Below are 14,233 nucleotides of genomic sequence, written 5' to 3'. Positions count from 1 at the left end.
AGAAGGGTGTGGACGTTTCGCTAAGATTAATAATCGTCCGCGGTCGTCGGTTGAACTCGGGCACGGAAGCGGAATCCATTAACGCGTTGATGTATCGAAGCGGCCCGGGGAGCAGACTAAAGATTGGAGTTACTAAAAGAGAAGCAATGATTCTTCCGTGGCCCGGCATCCGTGGAACCCGGTAGTTGTTTTTTATTAGCAAATTGTTTATGCGACATCTGGGGATATCAGTTCGGCAGTAAATCAGCAGCTGTTCATCACCATCTTGTGCAGTATTTTGGTAAATTTTCCATTTATTTTAAAGATTATATTTAGACAAAGAGAGAGAGAGAGAGTAGAACCGAAAAAGTGTCACTGTTCGCTTTGTTTTGTGATAAATACAAAATGAATGCATACAACAAAACACTTTAAGGCAGGAATACACGAAGCGTAAACTCTCGTATAAACTCAGAATGTAATGCCAAAAAGTTTACGCTTCGTGTGGCAGGCATAATCGCATAAAAGTTTATACTGAAACGTCAACTGCAATTACATTCGTGCATCTGCAATTACACTATGCTATTACATCAATTACATGTGTTTCTGGCCACAAAAAACATAAATCGACGTGATAAGTTGATTTCCGAACATCTTTTTATATATTTTAAGATGTTAGTTGCTGTATTAGCGATTGTAGAACGTTCAATTCTTTATAACGCTACGCTTCATGTTGGTGCAGAGTTTACGCTTGCTTTTACGCTCGGATTTACGCTCCGCGGGCCTATAATCTTTTTGACATAAGTATAATCTTTTTGGCATTACACTCTGAGTTTATACGAGAGTTTACGCTTCATGTATCGCCGGCTTTACACTCCTTAACATACAATTGTTAATTAGTGATTGAATACAACTGATGCTGCAACTTGCACTGACGGTTCATAAATTTTATGATTCATTTGTTAATGCACAATTCCCCGGCCATTAACTTACCTCTAATTAGGCATACAGATTGGGACTTTAAAATGTAATCTTCCGTTCCGAATATCATCGATTACGGTATGAGTGATCGAATTAATTAGCACGGAATTCAGCAACATTTCTTGATCACTTGATATCTGCTCCCTTAAAATATTCTTCCTTCGACAGTTTCCTCATCATTCTTTTGGGGAGCAGAAAAGCAAAACAATTCCCGAACAAACACACCCTAATGCTTCCCCCAGATCGCTTCATCCCCGGCCCAAGGATTAGAGCGCTGGTAGAGCGTTGGTGGTCGCGGTGACGTCGGCGGTGGATGCCGTCCGAGCGGTACGTGATCGAAGTTGATTTGCGTTGGAATTTCGATCGATTTGATCACCTCAACGGTGGGCGTTGGTGCGGTTGTTGAGGAAGGCACCGACGGTTCCCGGGCATCGATTAGTGAACCAATCCAGGGCGATGGAACCGTCGGTTCGTGGGTTGGTTCACTCGAAGGTGGAAGATCCTGCGTACGCTCCTCCCAGGTATTTAGCTCACCGGAAGCGAGCGTCACTTCCGATTTGCGTTGCGCTGTAGCGGGTTGTTGTTTGGGGAAAATGTTGAAATGTATCATCAACCTCCCGGGACCGATCATGGGGCTAGCGAATGCCGGTATGGCCTGTTGCTGCTGCCGGTGCTGCTGGTGGCCAGCCCGACGAAAGTAGTTTTCCCGATCATCGTACTCGGCACTTCCACCGTACGGATTGTTCGGTATTGGGCGCGTCCTGTACGGTGACAGCTGAGCGAATGATTGCTCAGCCGCTGGTCCTGCGTTCCACGGTTGACCAAGGTAGCGTTGGTTACGATATTGATTCTGGAACCGCTTCCTGTAGCGCTGCTGCTGAACGGGCCTCCCAACGATGGGCATCGGTTCCAGATTCAACATCACAGAGAATGGCATCCCTTGCCTCGGTTGCTGCTGCTGCTGCTGTTCCTGTGGAGCAAATCGGAACTGTTCCGTCGCTAGCAGATTCACATCACTCGGATCCTGCGGTTTAAAGTTGTACAACGGATCAGGCATCAAGTGCTGAAGCTGCTGGTTGATGAGCTGCGGTGCCTGCAGAACAACCTCCTGCGGGCGCTTCGAAGCGGCACCGAACAGTGTTGTAATGTCCCCGTTTTTACGCGGATGCCGATAGATTCCGGTGAACTTGACGCGATGGTTCTGGTACACGGGATGATTAAACTCCGAGGGATGGACGGCGGTTGCTTTGTAGGGGTAGTAGAGTTGCTGCTGCTGTTGCTGTTGCCTCTTGGCTAGTGTTAGCTGACGGATAACGTCCTGGATGTTGAGTGCACCCCAGCCGATCCCATCCACCGAACGGTTCGCGCGAGAATCGTGATGATCCGTGGGGTGTTGTTGCTGTGGCTGCTGCTGCTGCTGCTGAAAGCCAACCGGAACAGGTCCTTGTAGTTTCACGTGGAATGGTATGGGTTTCGCTTGTTCATCGAAGCGACGCGAAGCCACAACCATTTCCCGCGGCGCTTCACTTTCACTCGATACGAGCTGAGGTGCCGGAGGGTTCAGTGTACGCGCCGGATGAAGCACTAGCTGGTCACGGCCGACATGTTGACGGCCCCCGTCCTCACCGTAGTATCGTAGTCGACGCGTTCGTTTTGGTGGCGCAAACACTTCGCTCGCTTCCTGACTGGACCTGGACTCTTGGCCTACGGTACGATTCACCTCTCCAGACGAGGAAAACGGTGTCGTGAGCACAGTATTCAGCCCACCAGCACTCGGTTCGATGGCAGTTTCGTTGTCGAAGCTCGATACGATCACCTGACGGCGCATTTTGCGGTCCGCTTCGTGTACGATCATGAAGAGCGTAAAGAAGGCAACGAACGCCATCGCCAGGATGCTGTACAGGGCGATCTTGCGATGCTGATGGCTCGGTTTGCGCAGCACATCCTTCGGCGACTCGTATCTAGCGGAGGGGGAATAGAGAATGGCTGCATGAGAGCTGTGCGTACACGAAACTATCAACGAGGGGAACTTTGCTTGCGTTCAATCACGCCATCACGGTCCAGTGAATTGTCGCGCACTGGAAGATCGCATTGAAATGTCAACACTTTCTAAGGGCACCGTACCATGACTAATCTATGGACTAATTACCGAACGCAGGTGTCTTTGTGTGGGGGGAAGTGCACAGAAAGAAAGTTCTTTTGTGAGCAATTATAGTTTTGTAGTCACTAAAACTAGAGCATAGACGGGGAATGTGAAGAAATTCTAAAGTTTTCTAAAATATTCAACAGCTTTTATCCTACTTCGGTAACGAGTACCGCCTGAAGTTCCTAAACTCCTTTTGGAGCCTTTTTGCCAATTGAAACAACAAAAAACTAAGAAAGTAAAACCAATCTTTGTCTCACTTGTAGACGGATCCGAGGTGTGATAACCAGTTGTTGCTGTACGCCTTCACGAACCCGTGCCCGGGCGTCAGTTTCCTGTCGTTAAACATTACTGCCCCGCAGTACGATGCACTCCCTCCCTTCTAAGTACACACTTGTTGTCACTTGTTGCTTCGGGAAAATTCAAACGGCCATCGTGGCCAAATGATTTACGCTCTACACAGCAGCGCACACACAGTACACGCCAGGAACTTGGCTAACACATGAATCCCCTTCTGATAGCAGACTGTCTCAAACGAACGACAAAAAACGGTCGCGTTGTCCGGATTCCCGTACCGACCGTGTTCACTGGTACCGCAAAACTGTCACGATTGAAGTGCGCACAAGAAGCGCGCGCGCCCACCTTGGTTGGCGTGGCGTACGCAGGGCGTATTGAGATTCGGGCCATAAACTCCTTTCGTCCTCACTCCGTCCCCGACACCCTCTTCCCTCACAGACAGCTGCGATTCGATGGCTGCGCGTCGATGGCCGCGTGACTTACTTGGTACATAATTTCATGGAATACGCGCATACGCTCACCGCAGCAGGGCCGCCCGGCGACTGTATTCGCTGGCGCTGGGCTTTTGTCGCAAAGAAGCTGTTAATTGCTGGAAAGCTGAAGCTGGAGGTTAGAAGCATATAGATGCAGACATCAAGACACGAGCAAACAACTCCCTTTTCGAGCAACCCTTTTCCGTTGCTAGGGCTTTATGGCTTTTCTCGTAGCTTCTGTCGCTTCGCTCGCTCGTCTATTTCATTGTGCCGATGAGTGACGACTCTTCCGGTGCGATGCGCACGCCCAGACGCAGGTAAAGTGTTATCTGTTGTTCGCAATCGTGACAGCGAAGGTGTGTCTTCAAATCGCGCAACCACAAACCGAACAAGAAGCCCGCATTGACGGCGATTAGAGCTCCCAAAGGGGGGTGAGAGAGCGAGCTGGAAGGGTACGATACCGTGAAGCGTGTAATTGCCGAAGCGACACACGGCGCAGCTCGCTTATTTCTTCCAGTACAGCTCCAGCTTTAATCTAGACAAACGAATAGAACGATAGAAGGTACGAGAGTTTGCCATCACCATTCTGATTCCCGGCTTTTCAGTTTCAAACCTCCAAAAAGGTAGCGTCCGCGGTGTACCCAAAAACCAACATATCTGGCACATGATTGGGGATGTGTAGCGCGAAATCATGAGGTAACCACAAAAAAATGGGACCAATCCACCACCGTTTGGTGCCCCGAAACGACCGAGAACTCGCGTTCCGAAAATCCACATTCGCGCGACTCACGCGACTTGCACTTTCGTTGCTGGCTTCGAAATCATCATGTAGGTCGCGCCTCTGCCTCTGCCCATTGGCTGCGATGATGCTCGCAGCTCAGAATATCAATGAGCCCACGGCGCTAGGGTCGCATTGGTCACCTGCGTTCACGGCTTGCATCATCATCATCACTCCCTAGAGCTGAATCTGTTTTGTTTTCTTTTCTTTTACTCTTGTGAGCCGCGTTCGGATTCCGGCATTTAACGAGCGAAAGACATCAGGCATGTTCATGTTCTTCGTCTATTTATTCAAAAACACAATCTTACACCTACAATAGACTATTCACAACGGGGTTTATATGTTTGTTTGTCGATAACAAACTCTCTCTCCCGAACGCATTTCTGCACACAATCGAACACGAACACACAAAACACAGCGAAGCGATCGCTCTGAGCCTGAGCTGAGTAATGGCTCTGGACTGTAATCGCTTGGTAATCTGGTTGGTTGACTCCCCGTTGGAGTGCGGACCTCGCGAATTCTTATTCTACTTCGAACCACTTGATTTCATGAGTATTTTTAAGTTCCTTTTCCGGGACATCGAAGGTGCAGTGCAGATGAGAGAAGTTGAGGATGAGAATAACATTAAAAGAGAGAGAGAAAAAGGGAGAGAAAGAATGTGGGATAGATAGTTTCCTAACTAAATTAACCTACTACCGGGAGCTCCTTGTTACTGGCGTGTGCGGTGTGGTGGAGGGCAGTGACTCTTGGGGAGAATCTCGGGATGAGGAAAGGATTGTGTGATCGCGATGCTTCTAGAAGTTAAACGGTATGGCAGGCTTTGGGTACGAGTAGCCGGTCGATTCCTCCGGTGGCAGGTACTCGGGCGCCGGGGTCGTCTTTGGTGGCAGTGTGAGTGGATTCGGTGGCTTCGGATAATCGTAGCCACAGCTGCCGTCCGGGTTCAGCTCCGCTCCGCTGCACCCTTTCTCCGTTGTCGTCCTCGTCGTCGTGGTCGTTGGACGCCGAGTGGTGGTGCTGGTTGTTGTTGTTGTTGGCCGTGGCGTTGTTGTCGTGGGTCGCGGGGTCGTACGCTGTGGATGGAATACAACTTAGTGATGCCGTCTCACGATGCATGTAAATCCCGCCGATTTACCCTTGTGGTTGTTGTCGTCACTGGAGGCAGATACTCTTGCGGTGGAGTCGTGCGGCGTGTTGTCGTCCGCGTGGTAGTAGTGGTAGGACGAGTAGTGGTCTTAAGGGAGAGAGAGAGATAATTGAAATCACATTAACAGTTCGTATGATTCTGCAGGAGGTCCTAAAAGGTGAAGCTTACAGTCGTCGGACGTCGAGTTGTGGTGGTTGTTGACACTCGATTTGGTAGCGTAAAGGATTGATCTGGTTTCGGATAATCATAGCCACAGCTTCCATCCGGATTCTGAGCCGAAGGTGGACATTTGGTCGTTGTTACGATGCGCGGAGTTGTGCGCGTTGTTGGACGCGTTGTTGTGGTAGTTCTCCGAGGAGTCTGCAAATTAATCAAAATTAAGGTGTGATTGTTATAAAAAAGAATGTCTTTAATTCAAACTGAAATTACCGTCGTGGTAGGACGTGTTGTTGTCGTGGTGCGACGCGTGGTAGTAGTCGTCGGCCTAGTGGTGGTAGTGGTACGACGAGTCGTCGTTGTTGGCGGTAGATACTCTTTTGCCGGCGTTGTCCTGCGTGTCGTTGTTGTCCGACGAGTAGTCTAAAATCAAAAGGCAGAAGCTTTAGTTAATCTGAGCATCTAACGTGACATAAATGTTAATTTACTACCGTTGTTGGCCTAGTAGTGGTTGTCGAAACACGATTTGGCAACGTGAATGATTGATCCGGTTTCGGATAATCATAGCCACAGCTTCCATCCGGATTCTGAGCCGAAGGTGGACATTTGGTCGTTGTTACGATGCGCGGAGTTGTGCGCGTTGTTGGACGCGTTGTTGTGGTAGTTCTCCGAGTAGTCTGCAAATTAATCAAAATTTAGATGTGATTGTTATTAAAAAGAATGTCCTTAATTCACACTAAAATTACCGTCGTGGTAGGACGTGTTGTTGTCGTGGTGCTACGCGTGGTAGTAGTCGTCGGCCTCGTGGTGGTAGTGGTACGACGAGTCGTCGTTGTCGGCGGTAGATACTCTTGTGCCGGCGTTGTCCTGCGTGTCGTTGTTGTCCGACGAGTAGTCTAAAAAGAAATTGCAGAACCTTTAATTAAACTGAGCTGAGCTTTAATAGACTGAATATCTGTCCAGTACCGTTGTTGGCCTAGTAGTGGTCGTGGAAACGCGATTTGGAAGCGTGAATGATTGATCCGGTTTCGGATAATCATAACCACAGCTTCCATCAGGGTTTTGCGCTGATGGCGGACACTTTGTTGTCGTTACGATGCGCTGTGTGGTGCGTGTTGTTGGCCGAGTGGTTGTGGTAGTCCGACGTGTTGTCTGCAATAAGAGTTTTTTTTAAGCGAACGTTCGCATCAAAACATAAGCTGAAACCGCAGCTTACCGTTGTGGTTGCACGAGTGGTGGTTGTCGTAGGTCTCGTTGTTGTTCGCCGGGTGGTAGTGGTCGGTGGTAGATACTCTTGAGGTGGTGTTGTCCTGCGCGTGGTGGTGGTCGTTCGCCGTGTAGTCTGTATCGGGATTGAAAAGAACAGTTAATCCCTTTTATGAACTGCTTCGGTCCCTCACCGGTACACTAACAGTAGTAGTCCTTGGAGTAGTGGTAGACACCCTGTTCGGGAGGGTGAAGGATTGATCCGGTTTCGGATAATCATAACCACAGCTTCCATCAGGGTTTTGCGCTGATGGCGGACACTTTGTTGTCGTTACGATGCGCTGTGTGGTGCGTGTTGTTGGCCGAGTGGTTGTGGTAGTCCGACGTGTTGTCTGCAATAAGAGTTTTTTTTTAAGCGAACGTTCGCATCAAAACATAAGCTGAAACCGCAGCTTACCGTTGTGGTTGCACGAGTGGTGGTTGTCGTAGGTCTCGTTGTTGTTCGCCGGGTGGTAGTGGTCGGTGGTAGATACTCTTGAGGTGGTGTTGTCCTGCGAGTCGTTGTTGTACGCCGGGTAGTCTAAAATCAAAAGGCAGAAGCTTTAGTTAATCTGAGCATCTAACGTGACATAAATGTTAATTTACTACCGTTGTTGGCCTAGTAGTGGTTGTTGACACTCGATTTGGTAGCGTAAAGGATTGATCCGGTTTCGGATAATCATAACCACAGCTTCCATCAGGGTTTTGCGCTGATAGCGGACACTTTGTTGTCGTTACGATGCGCTGTGTGGTGCGTGTTGTTGGCCGAGTGGTTGTGGTAGTTCGACGTGTTGTCTGGAATAAAAGTTTTTTTTAAGCGATCGTTCGCATCAAAACATAAGCTGAAGACGGAGCTTACCGTTGTGGTTGGACGAGTGGTGGTTGTCGTAGGTCTCGTTGTTGTTCGCCGGGTGGTAGTGGTCGGTGGTAGATACTCTTGAGGTGGTGTTGTCCTGCGAGTCGTTGTTGTACGCCGGGTAGTCTAAAATCAAAAGGCAGAAGCTTTAGTTAATCTGAGCATCTAACGTGACATAAATGTTAATTTACTACCGTTGTTGGCCTAGTAGTGGTTGTTGACACTCGATTTGGTAGCGTAAAGGATTGATCCGGTTTCGGATAATCATAACCACAGCTTCCATCAGGATTCTGAGCCGAAGGTGGACATTTGGTCGTTGTTATGATGCGTGGAGTTGTCCGCGTAGTTGGACGCGTTGTTGTGGTAGTTCTCCGAGTAGTCTGTAAATAATTCAAAATTAAGATATAATTTTATTAATAAAGAATGACCTTAAGGTGGGGCTATGGTATATATTTTTTTTGTTTTGTGATATATATTTTCGATATTTTTACGTGACTGCTGATCATTTCAAGAATATTGTGTAAATTTTTTGGATCAATCGAAGAAAAACTGACAAAACCCGAGATCTGATTCAAAAGACTTGCTCGTTTAAGCGACGAACCCGGTTTCATCATAGTGTAATCAATTTTTCAACTTCCATATCTCCCAATAATCTAAAAATGGGAAATTCAACAAAAACGTAACGGGGCTACCTGGATAAACTTATAATCTATCGAATAAATGGCGATTTGTACATTTCAAATGATCCAGTACGCGGCTACGATGGCGACCAGAAAAAGTACCTTATCGCAGCTCCACCTTCATAAATTTGATGCCATGGATAAAATGTTCAATGAATCTTCCTCAAAATTCATACAAATAGTCTTGAGAACTTGTAGTTTAATATACCATTCACTTGAAAACGTTAAGATGAATAGTTTCTTCACAAAAAACCGCCAAAAGAGAGCCTTTTTGGGACCCGAATTATCCTTTACAGCCCCTTAATTCACACTGAAATTACCGTCGTGGTACGACGCGTAGTAGTAGTCGTTGGCCTCGTGGTGGTAGTGGTACGACGCGTTGTCTGGAGTATAGAACAAAAAAAGTTAGTACTAGATGCTTTCTATGCAAAAGTAACAAACAACATACTGTAGTAGGCCTTGTAGTGGTGGTTGACACTCTGTTCGGTAGCGTAAAGGACTGATCCGGCTTCGGATAATCGTACCCACAGCTGCCATCTGGATTCTGAGCAGACGGAGGACACTTGGTTGTCGTTACGATGCGAGGAGTGGTGCGCGTTGTTGGACGTGTGGTTGTTGTCGTCCTTCGAGTAGTCTAAAATAATCGGAATGAATTTACAATATGTTTAGTATATAGGCTAGTACACCCGCCAATCACTACAAACCGTAGTTGGCCTCGTGGTCGTTGTGGTACGTCGCGTTGTTGTCGTCGGAGGCAGATATTCCTGAGAAGGCGTGGTCCTGCGAGTCGTGGTTGTTGTGCGACGTGTCTATAAAGAAGGGGAAGAATTTATGATACTCAATTCGATTGATTTCTAGTATTATAATGCACTGCAGCTCTTCACTTACCGTCGTCGTTGGTCTACGGGTTGTCGTGGTCGTTGACACACGGTTCGGTAGGGTGAACGAATTATCTGGCTTTGGATAATCATAGCCACAGCTTCCGTCAGGATTTTGCGCCGAAGGAGCACACTTGGTGGTGGTCACTATCCTTGGAGTTGTTGTCCTTCTGGTGGTGGTCGTCGTTGGTCTGGTTGTAGTTGTGGTGCGTCTCGTAGTCTACACTCAATAAAAATCGAATGAAACCATTTTTAAGTTGAAGAACAAAAAACTAAAAAGCTACTCAAAAAACTTACCGTTGTGGTAGGTCGAGTGGTGGTGGTTGTCCTTCTGGTAGTTGTCGTCCGACGAGTAGTCTACAATGAAACATTTGAAGATAAGATAATGATAAAGAGATATCTAATCCAATAATTCCGTATTCTATTCTAATCCTACCGTCGTTGGACGCGTAGTGGTTGTTGACACCCTGTTTGGAAGCGTAAACGACTGATCCGGCTTAGGATAATCATATCCACAACTGCCATCTGGATTCAGAGCCGACAGTGGACACTTGGTGGTTGTCACGATTCTCCGAGGCGTCGTCGTCGTTGGCCTAGTGGTCGTCGTCGTGCGCCTAGTTGTCTACTCAATCAAAACACCCAAATCGCTCTTTGAAATATTGCTCTTCATTAACCGGAATTTTCGTCCCCCGCTTAACTCACCGTCGTTGTGGGACGCGTCGTCGTTCGCCGGGTGGTAGTGGTCGGCGGTAGATACTCTTGTGGCGGTGTTGTCCTACGCGTGGTGGTGCTGGTCGTCGTTGTTCGCCGCGTTGTCTGTATTATGCAAATGGGATACAAAGATAAAATCCAATCAATCGTCTCACGGACCCTCTCTAGGGCCTATGGCGCAGGGTCCATACCGTTGTCGTTGGTACACGGTTCGGGAGGGTGAACGATTGGTCCGGTTTCGGATAATCATAGCCACAGCTTCCGTCCGGACTTTGGGCCGATGCGGCACACTTCTTCTCGGTTGTCGTTACGATGCGCGGCCTCGTCGTCGTCGTTCTGGTTGTGAACGGCGTCGTGCGGCGAGTCGTCTGTTAAAGAAGGCGTCACATACAGGGATGTTTATAGATAACCCGCTAATGTGATTCTGATCCGGATTTTCCGAAGGATCCGCCACGCCGGGAACAGATTAGAATGGATTTGATCGATTACTTACCGTTGTGGTTGGCCTCGGAGTTGTCGTCGTCGTCCTTCGGGTTGTTGTCTAGGTTTTATAAATGGGATTAAGGGAACATTAGTATTGGGTTAGTGAACTTCATCAAAACAAACACAAAACAGAACAGAACAGAACAGTTGCCGCACGTACCGTCGTTGGTCTTCGTGTAGTGGTCGTTGAAACTCGATTCGGAAGAGTAAAACTTTGATCTGGCTTGGGATAATCGTACCCACAGCTTCCATCAGGATTTTGCGCAGACAGAGCACACTTGGTGGTGGTCACAATTCTGCGCGGTGTTGTTGTTGTTGGCCTAGTGGTCGTCGTTGTTCGACGTGTTGTCTGTAAAGCACCAAAGTTAATTGTTGATCTGCTGCACCTCATCTGGAAGCCACTAGCAATGAATTGACGATTACTTACCGTTGTTGTTGGTCTGGTTGTCGTCGTCGTCGTCGGGCGAGGAGTGGTCTACAACGAGTGCACATCGGGAGATTGAACGTTTTATTAGATAACGAACGCACGATTCTGTGCATCTCATCTTACCGTCGTCGTGGTCGCCGTTGGTGGTAGATACTCGTTCGGTAGGGTGAACGATTGGTCCGGTTTCGGATAATCGTAACCACAGCTGCCATCCGGATTCTGGGCCGTCACCGCACACTTGCGCGGTGGCTCCTCGAACGGGACCTTCGGTTTGTCGTAATGGTATCCATCCTCCTGGAGGATGTTGTTACCACCGGTATAGCCACCCCGCAGTATCGTCGATATGTCCGCCGACACCGTGCCGAACGTAACGAGCAGGGAGAGCAGCGCGACGGCAGAGTTGCTCTTCTGAAGGTGCAGGCATGAGACGAAGAGAATGAGAGATGATTATCTCAGGTGATCAGGTAATTGCGGTGAGTGATTTGTGGCGATCGTCGCGGTCAACAGCCAAACAGCCCGGTAGCTCCCCCGGCGGGGGTCAAACTCGTGCTGCACTTCCCACAACACGCGGCAAATGATCTTCTACGACAGAAGTGGTAGAAGGATGACCTCTTTGGCCCGGTTCGGTCACCGGTGAAGCCATTTGTCAACGGTTTAATGCCGACAAAGCTTCCAATCATATCGATAAGGAAGATGGCCATATGGCTTGGTTCGCCATCCCACCATTCCCTTTTCGGTGCACGCAGTTGCAGTTTCCGAGAGCTAGAGAGTGGTAGTCACCGATCGTTTCCATCCAGTCGGCCTCAAAAGGTTAGGCGTCAAGGTCTGTCAAGGTCCGGTGGCGTCCGCCAACTCACTCCTGTCCTGTCCACCAACCGAGCGTCTAATTTACGATCGTTGGCGCGAGCCGCGTTTGCGCTTTAGCGAGTGAAGTACTCAACGCAACTGCTCACTCGCTGCTGCCAGTCAGTGTCAGTGGATTTGTCATCGAAAAAAAAAACCGAGCGGACACCTCGATACACACGCATCCCACCGCGGTGCATCCACCATAACCGATGCGGGTTCTACGTTCTTTCCCTCCCGCGCCATTTCTGGAATGAAATTAATTTGCTCAAGGCCCCCCCCCCGAGGGTGGTTAGTGATGCGAGTCACTCGTCGACCGAATCGAGCGATACTTTCAATTTCAATTGCAGTGAGCACCGAAGGCAGAGTTGGTGTACGTCTGGCAGATGCACCGGGGCATCGATTGATCGATTGTGTAACTGCGGAGCGCTCCTGTGGAGAGTGCACGCGCATCGAGCATCCTAATGATCGGTACCGCGGTTGAAATAGTTAACATTCCGTGGCTCCGCTCCGGGGTAGGCCTGCCTGCCAGAACGGGGCTCACATCAGCATTTATCAAATCTCGGTGATCACTGCGCGCGCTTGACTCACGCTAGATGAGCACCGAACACCGAAGCCGTTCCGTCTTCCTGGCAATTGTCTTTGTCGCGTCCCAGCGAGTCCGCGTAAGGCAATATTGCGCCAATGAACGGGAATGATCGACTGTATGGGGTATGGATTTGAATCTTCCTTAATTACACTCTCGCAGCAATTCATTTCAGCGCCATTCTCTAGCAGAGCGATGAAGTGAGGTTCTAAACGATCCCTTCGGAAAGGAAGGAGAGAGATAGAATTCTCAATTAATGACCTTCAGTAGCAGCAATCGCTTCTTTGTTGCAAAGGACGTGTGCATGCGCATTTTTGCCGATCGCGATCGCGCGCTCACTTATCAAAAGATGTATACCGACAACGCCAAACACAAACATCTCCCCTTTTGACACCCGCGAATCGATTTGTCGCGAACGTGATTACCGTGAGATTACCATTTGATCGAAGCCACCGATTCCTCGCTGTCGCTGCGGTCCGTTCATTCCATTCGCACAACCTTCATGGCGAACCTCGTTGACCTACATACTGTGCGCCAGTGCGCTGATAACGACGTGCAGCAACAACAAAGTCTCGTCACTTATGCTGCGAGCGAGCTGAATCACACAAACCACGCGACGACACGCAGAACTGCATCCACCGAAGTGCGCCAGAGGTTGTTGATGCAATTAATCAATCCATCCATCCAGCACACTGGATCGAGCAGCGCATATGTGTGATCTGGCGACGTACGTGACACTTGGCCGGTGCACGGCGAGGCCAAACCAATCCGGAGAATCTATTAACCACACATTTTTCATCATAATGATCACTTCAAATCGTATGGAAGATGGCACCTGGTCGGTGGTCGGTGTCGCTTTGTCCGCAGTTCGTTTATTTAAACGTTAATTTGAGTTCATGTCCACCCACCCACCCAGCGTCTGTTGACACGAGTGGATCGCGCGCGCGTTCCAGTATCCAGTTCCTCGCTCCTCAGGCATGGCGATCGTGAGACCGTGAAAGGTTAGTGCGATGCCAGGGAACCGGCCGGTAGCTAGATCGCCATGAGGATCGCGTGTCGAGGAGTACAACAACATAATCGCGCATCCCGAAATCGCGCTCTGTCCCCCTCTTCTTCTTACCCCAAACCGACACCATTAGCAGCACCAGCGGTACCACAACCACGGGCAACTAATTGCCTTCGATTATCGACTACTTATGAATAGTAAACACACATGGTATGGTACCGCGCGCGAATCGTCACCACCTTACTCTTTCATCTGTATGATCGATCTGCTCCCCCGGCTACAGCATTCCCACGACCACGAGCGTTTACGCGTCGGAAAGGTCGACACAATCCAGCAACGAAATCACGGCCGCCCCCACCCGGCGGGGCCTCTATCGTAGGTGTCATCAAGCACCTGTCAGAACCTGTGCTCAACAGCCAGCTCAGTTGTACTCCACGATGTACTCGCTGCGATCGCTTACGCAAACAATCGCTCATACCGCACGCGCGCCCGCAGCTTATTGCTTATTATTTGTCTTTCGATTTTTGGTTCTAAGAGAGGAGCGATAAGTGGTTTGACAACCGGTGT

At 49.1% G+C, this 14,233-nt stretch overlaps 2 protein-coding genes across 2 annotated transcripts; both read right to left on the bottom strand.

Moving 5' to 3' along the window:
• Positions 1–1,183: 1,183 nt before the first annotated feature.
• On the bottom strand, positions 1,184–3,449 carry LOC126576794 (mediator of RNA polymerase II transcription subunit 15). Its single transcript, XM_050238099.1, has 2 exons — positions 3,361–3,449; positions 1,184–2,918 (listed from the first exon to the last, which is right to left on the bottom strand). Exons 1-2 carry the CDS (start codon positions 3,447–3,449, stop codon positions 1,184–1,186), a joined length of 1,824 nt encoding a protein of 607 aa, XP_050094056.1.
• Positions 3,450–4,924: 1,475 nt separating this feature from the next.
• On the bottom strand, positions 4,925–12,972 carry LOC126576793 (mucin-2-like). Its single transcript, XM_050238097.1, has 26 exons — positions 12,922–12,972; positions 11,355–11,639; positions 11,232–11,279; positions 10,965–11,153; positions 10,815–10,862; positions 10,513–10,689; positions 10,313–10,426; positions 10,047–10,232; positions 9,908–9,967; positions 9,621–9,830; positions 9,437–9,541; positions 9,181–9,366; positions 9,053–9,115; positions 8,247–8,432; positions 8,056–8,178; positions 7,806–7,991; positions 7,615–7,737; positions 7,364–7,549; positions 7,168–7,293; positions 6,918–7,103; positions 6,698–6,847; positions 6,443–6,628; positions 6,225–6,374; positions 5,964–6,155; positions 5,784–5,882; positions 4,925–5,721 (listed from the first exon to the last, which is right to left on the bottom strand). Exons 1-26 carry the CDS (start codon positions 12,970–12,972, stop codon positions 5,443–5,445), a joined length of 3,894 nt encoding a protein of 1,297 aa, XP_050094054.1. The 3' UTR covers positions 4,925–5,442.
• Between the last annotated feature and the right edge of the window lie 1,261 nt (positions 12,973–14,233).

The sequence above is a fragment of the Anopheles aquasalis genome, chromosome 3, assembly GCF_943734665.1.
Source record: "Anopheles aquasalis chromosome 3, idAnoAquaMG_Q_19, whole genome shotgun sequence".
Classification (NCBI taxonomy): domain Eukaryota; kingdom Metazoa; phylum Arthropoda; class Insecta; order Diptera; family Culicidae; genus Anopheles; species Anopheles aquasalis.
This window is presented reverse-complemented; position numbering and strand designations above follow the sequence as displayed.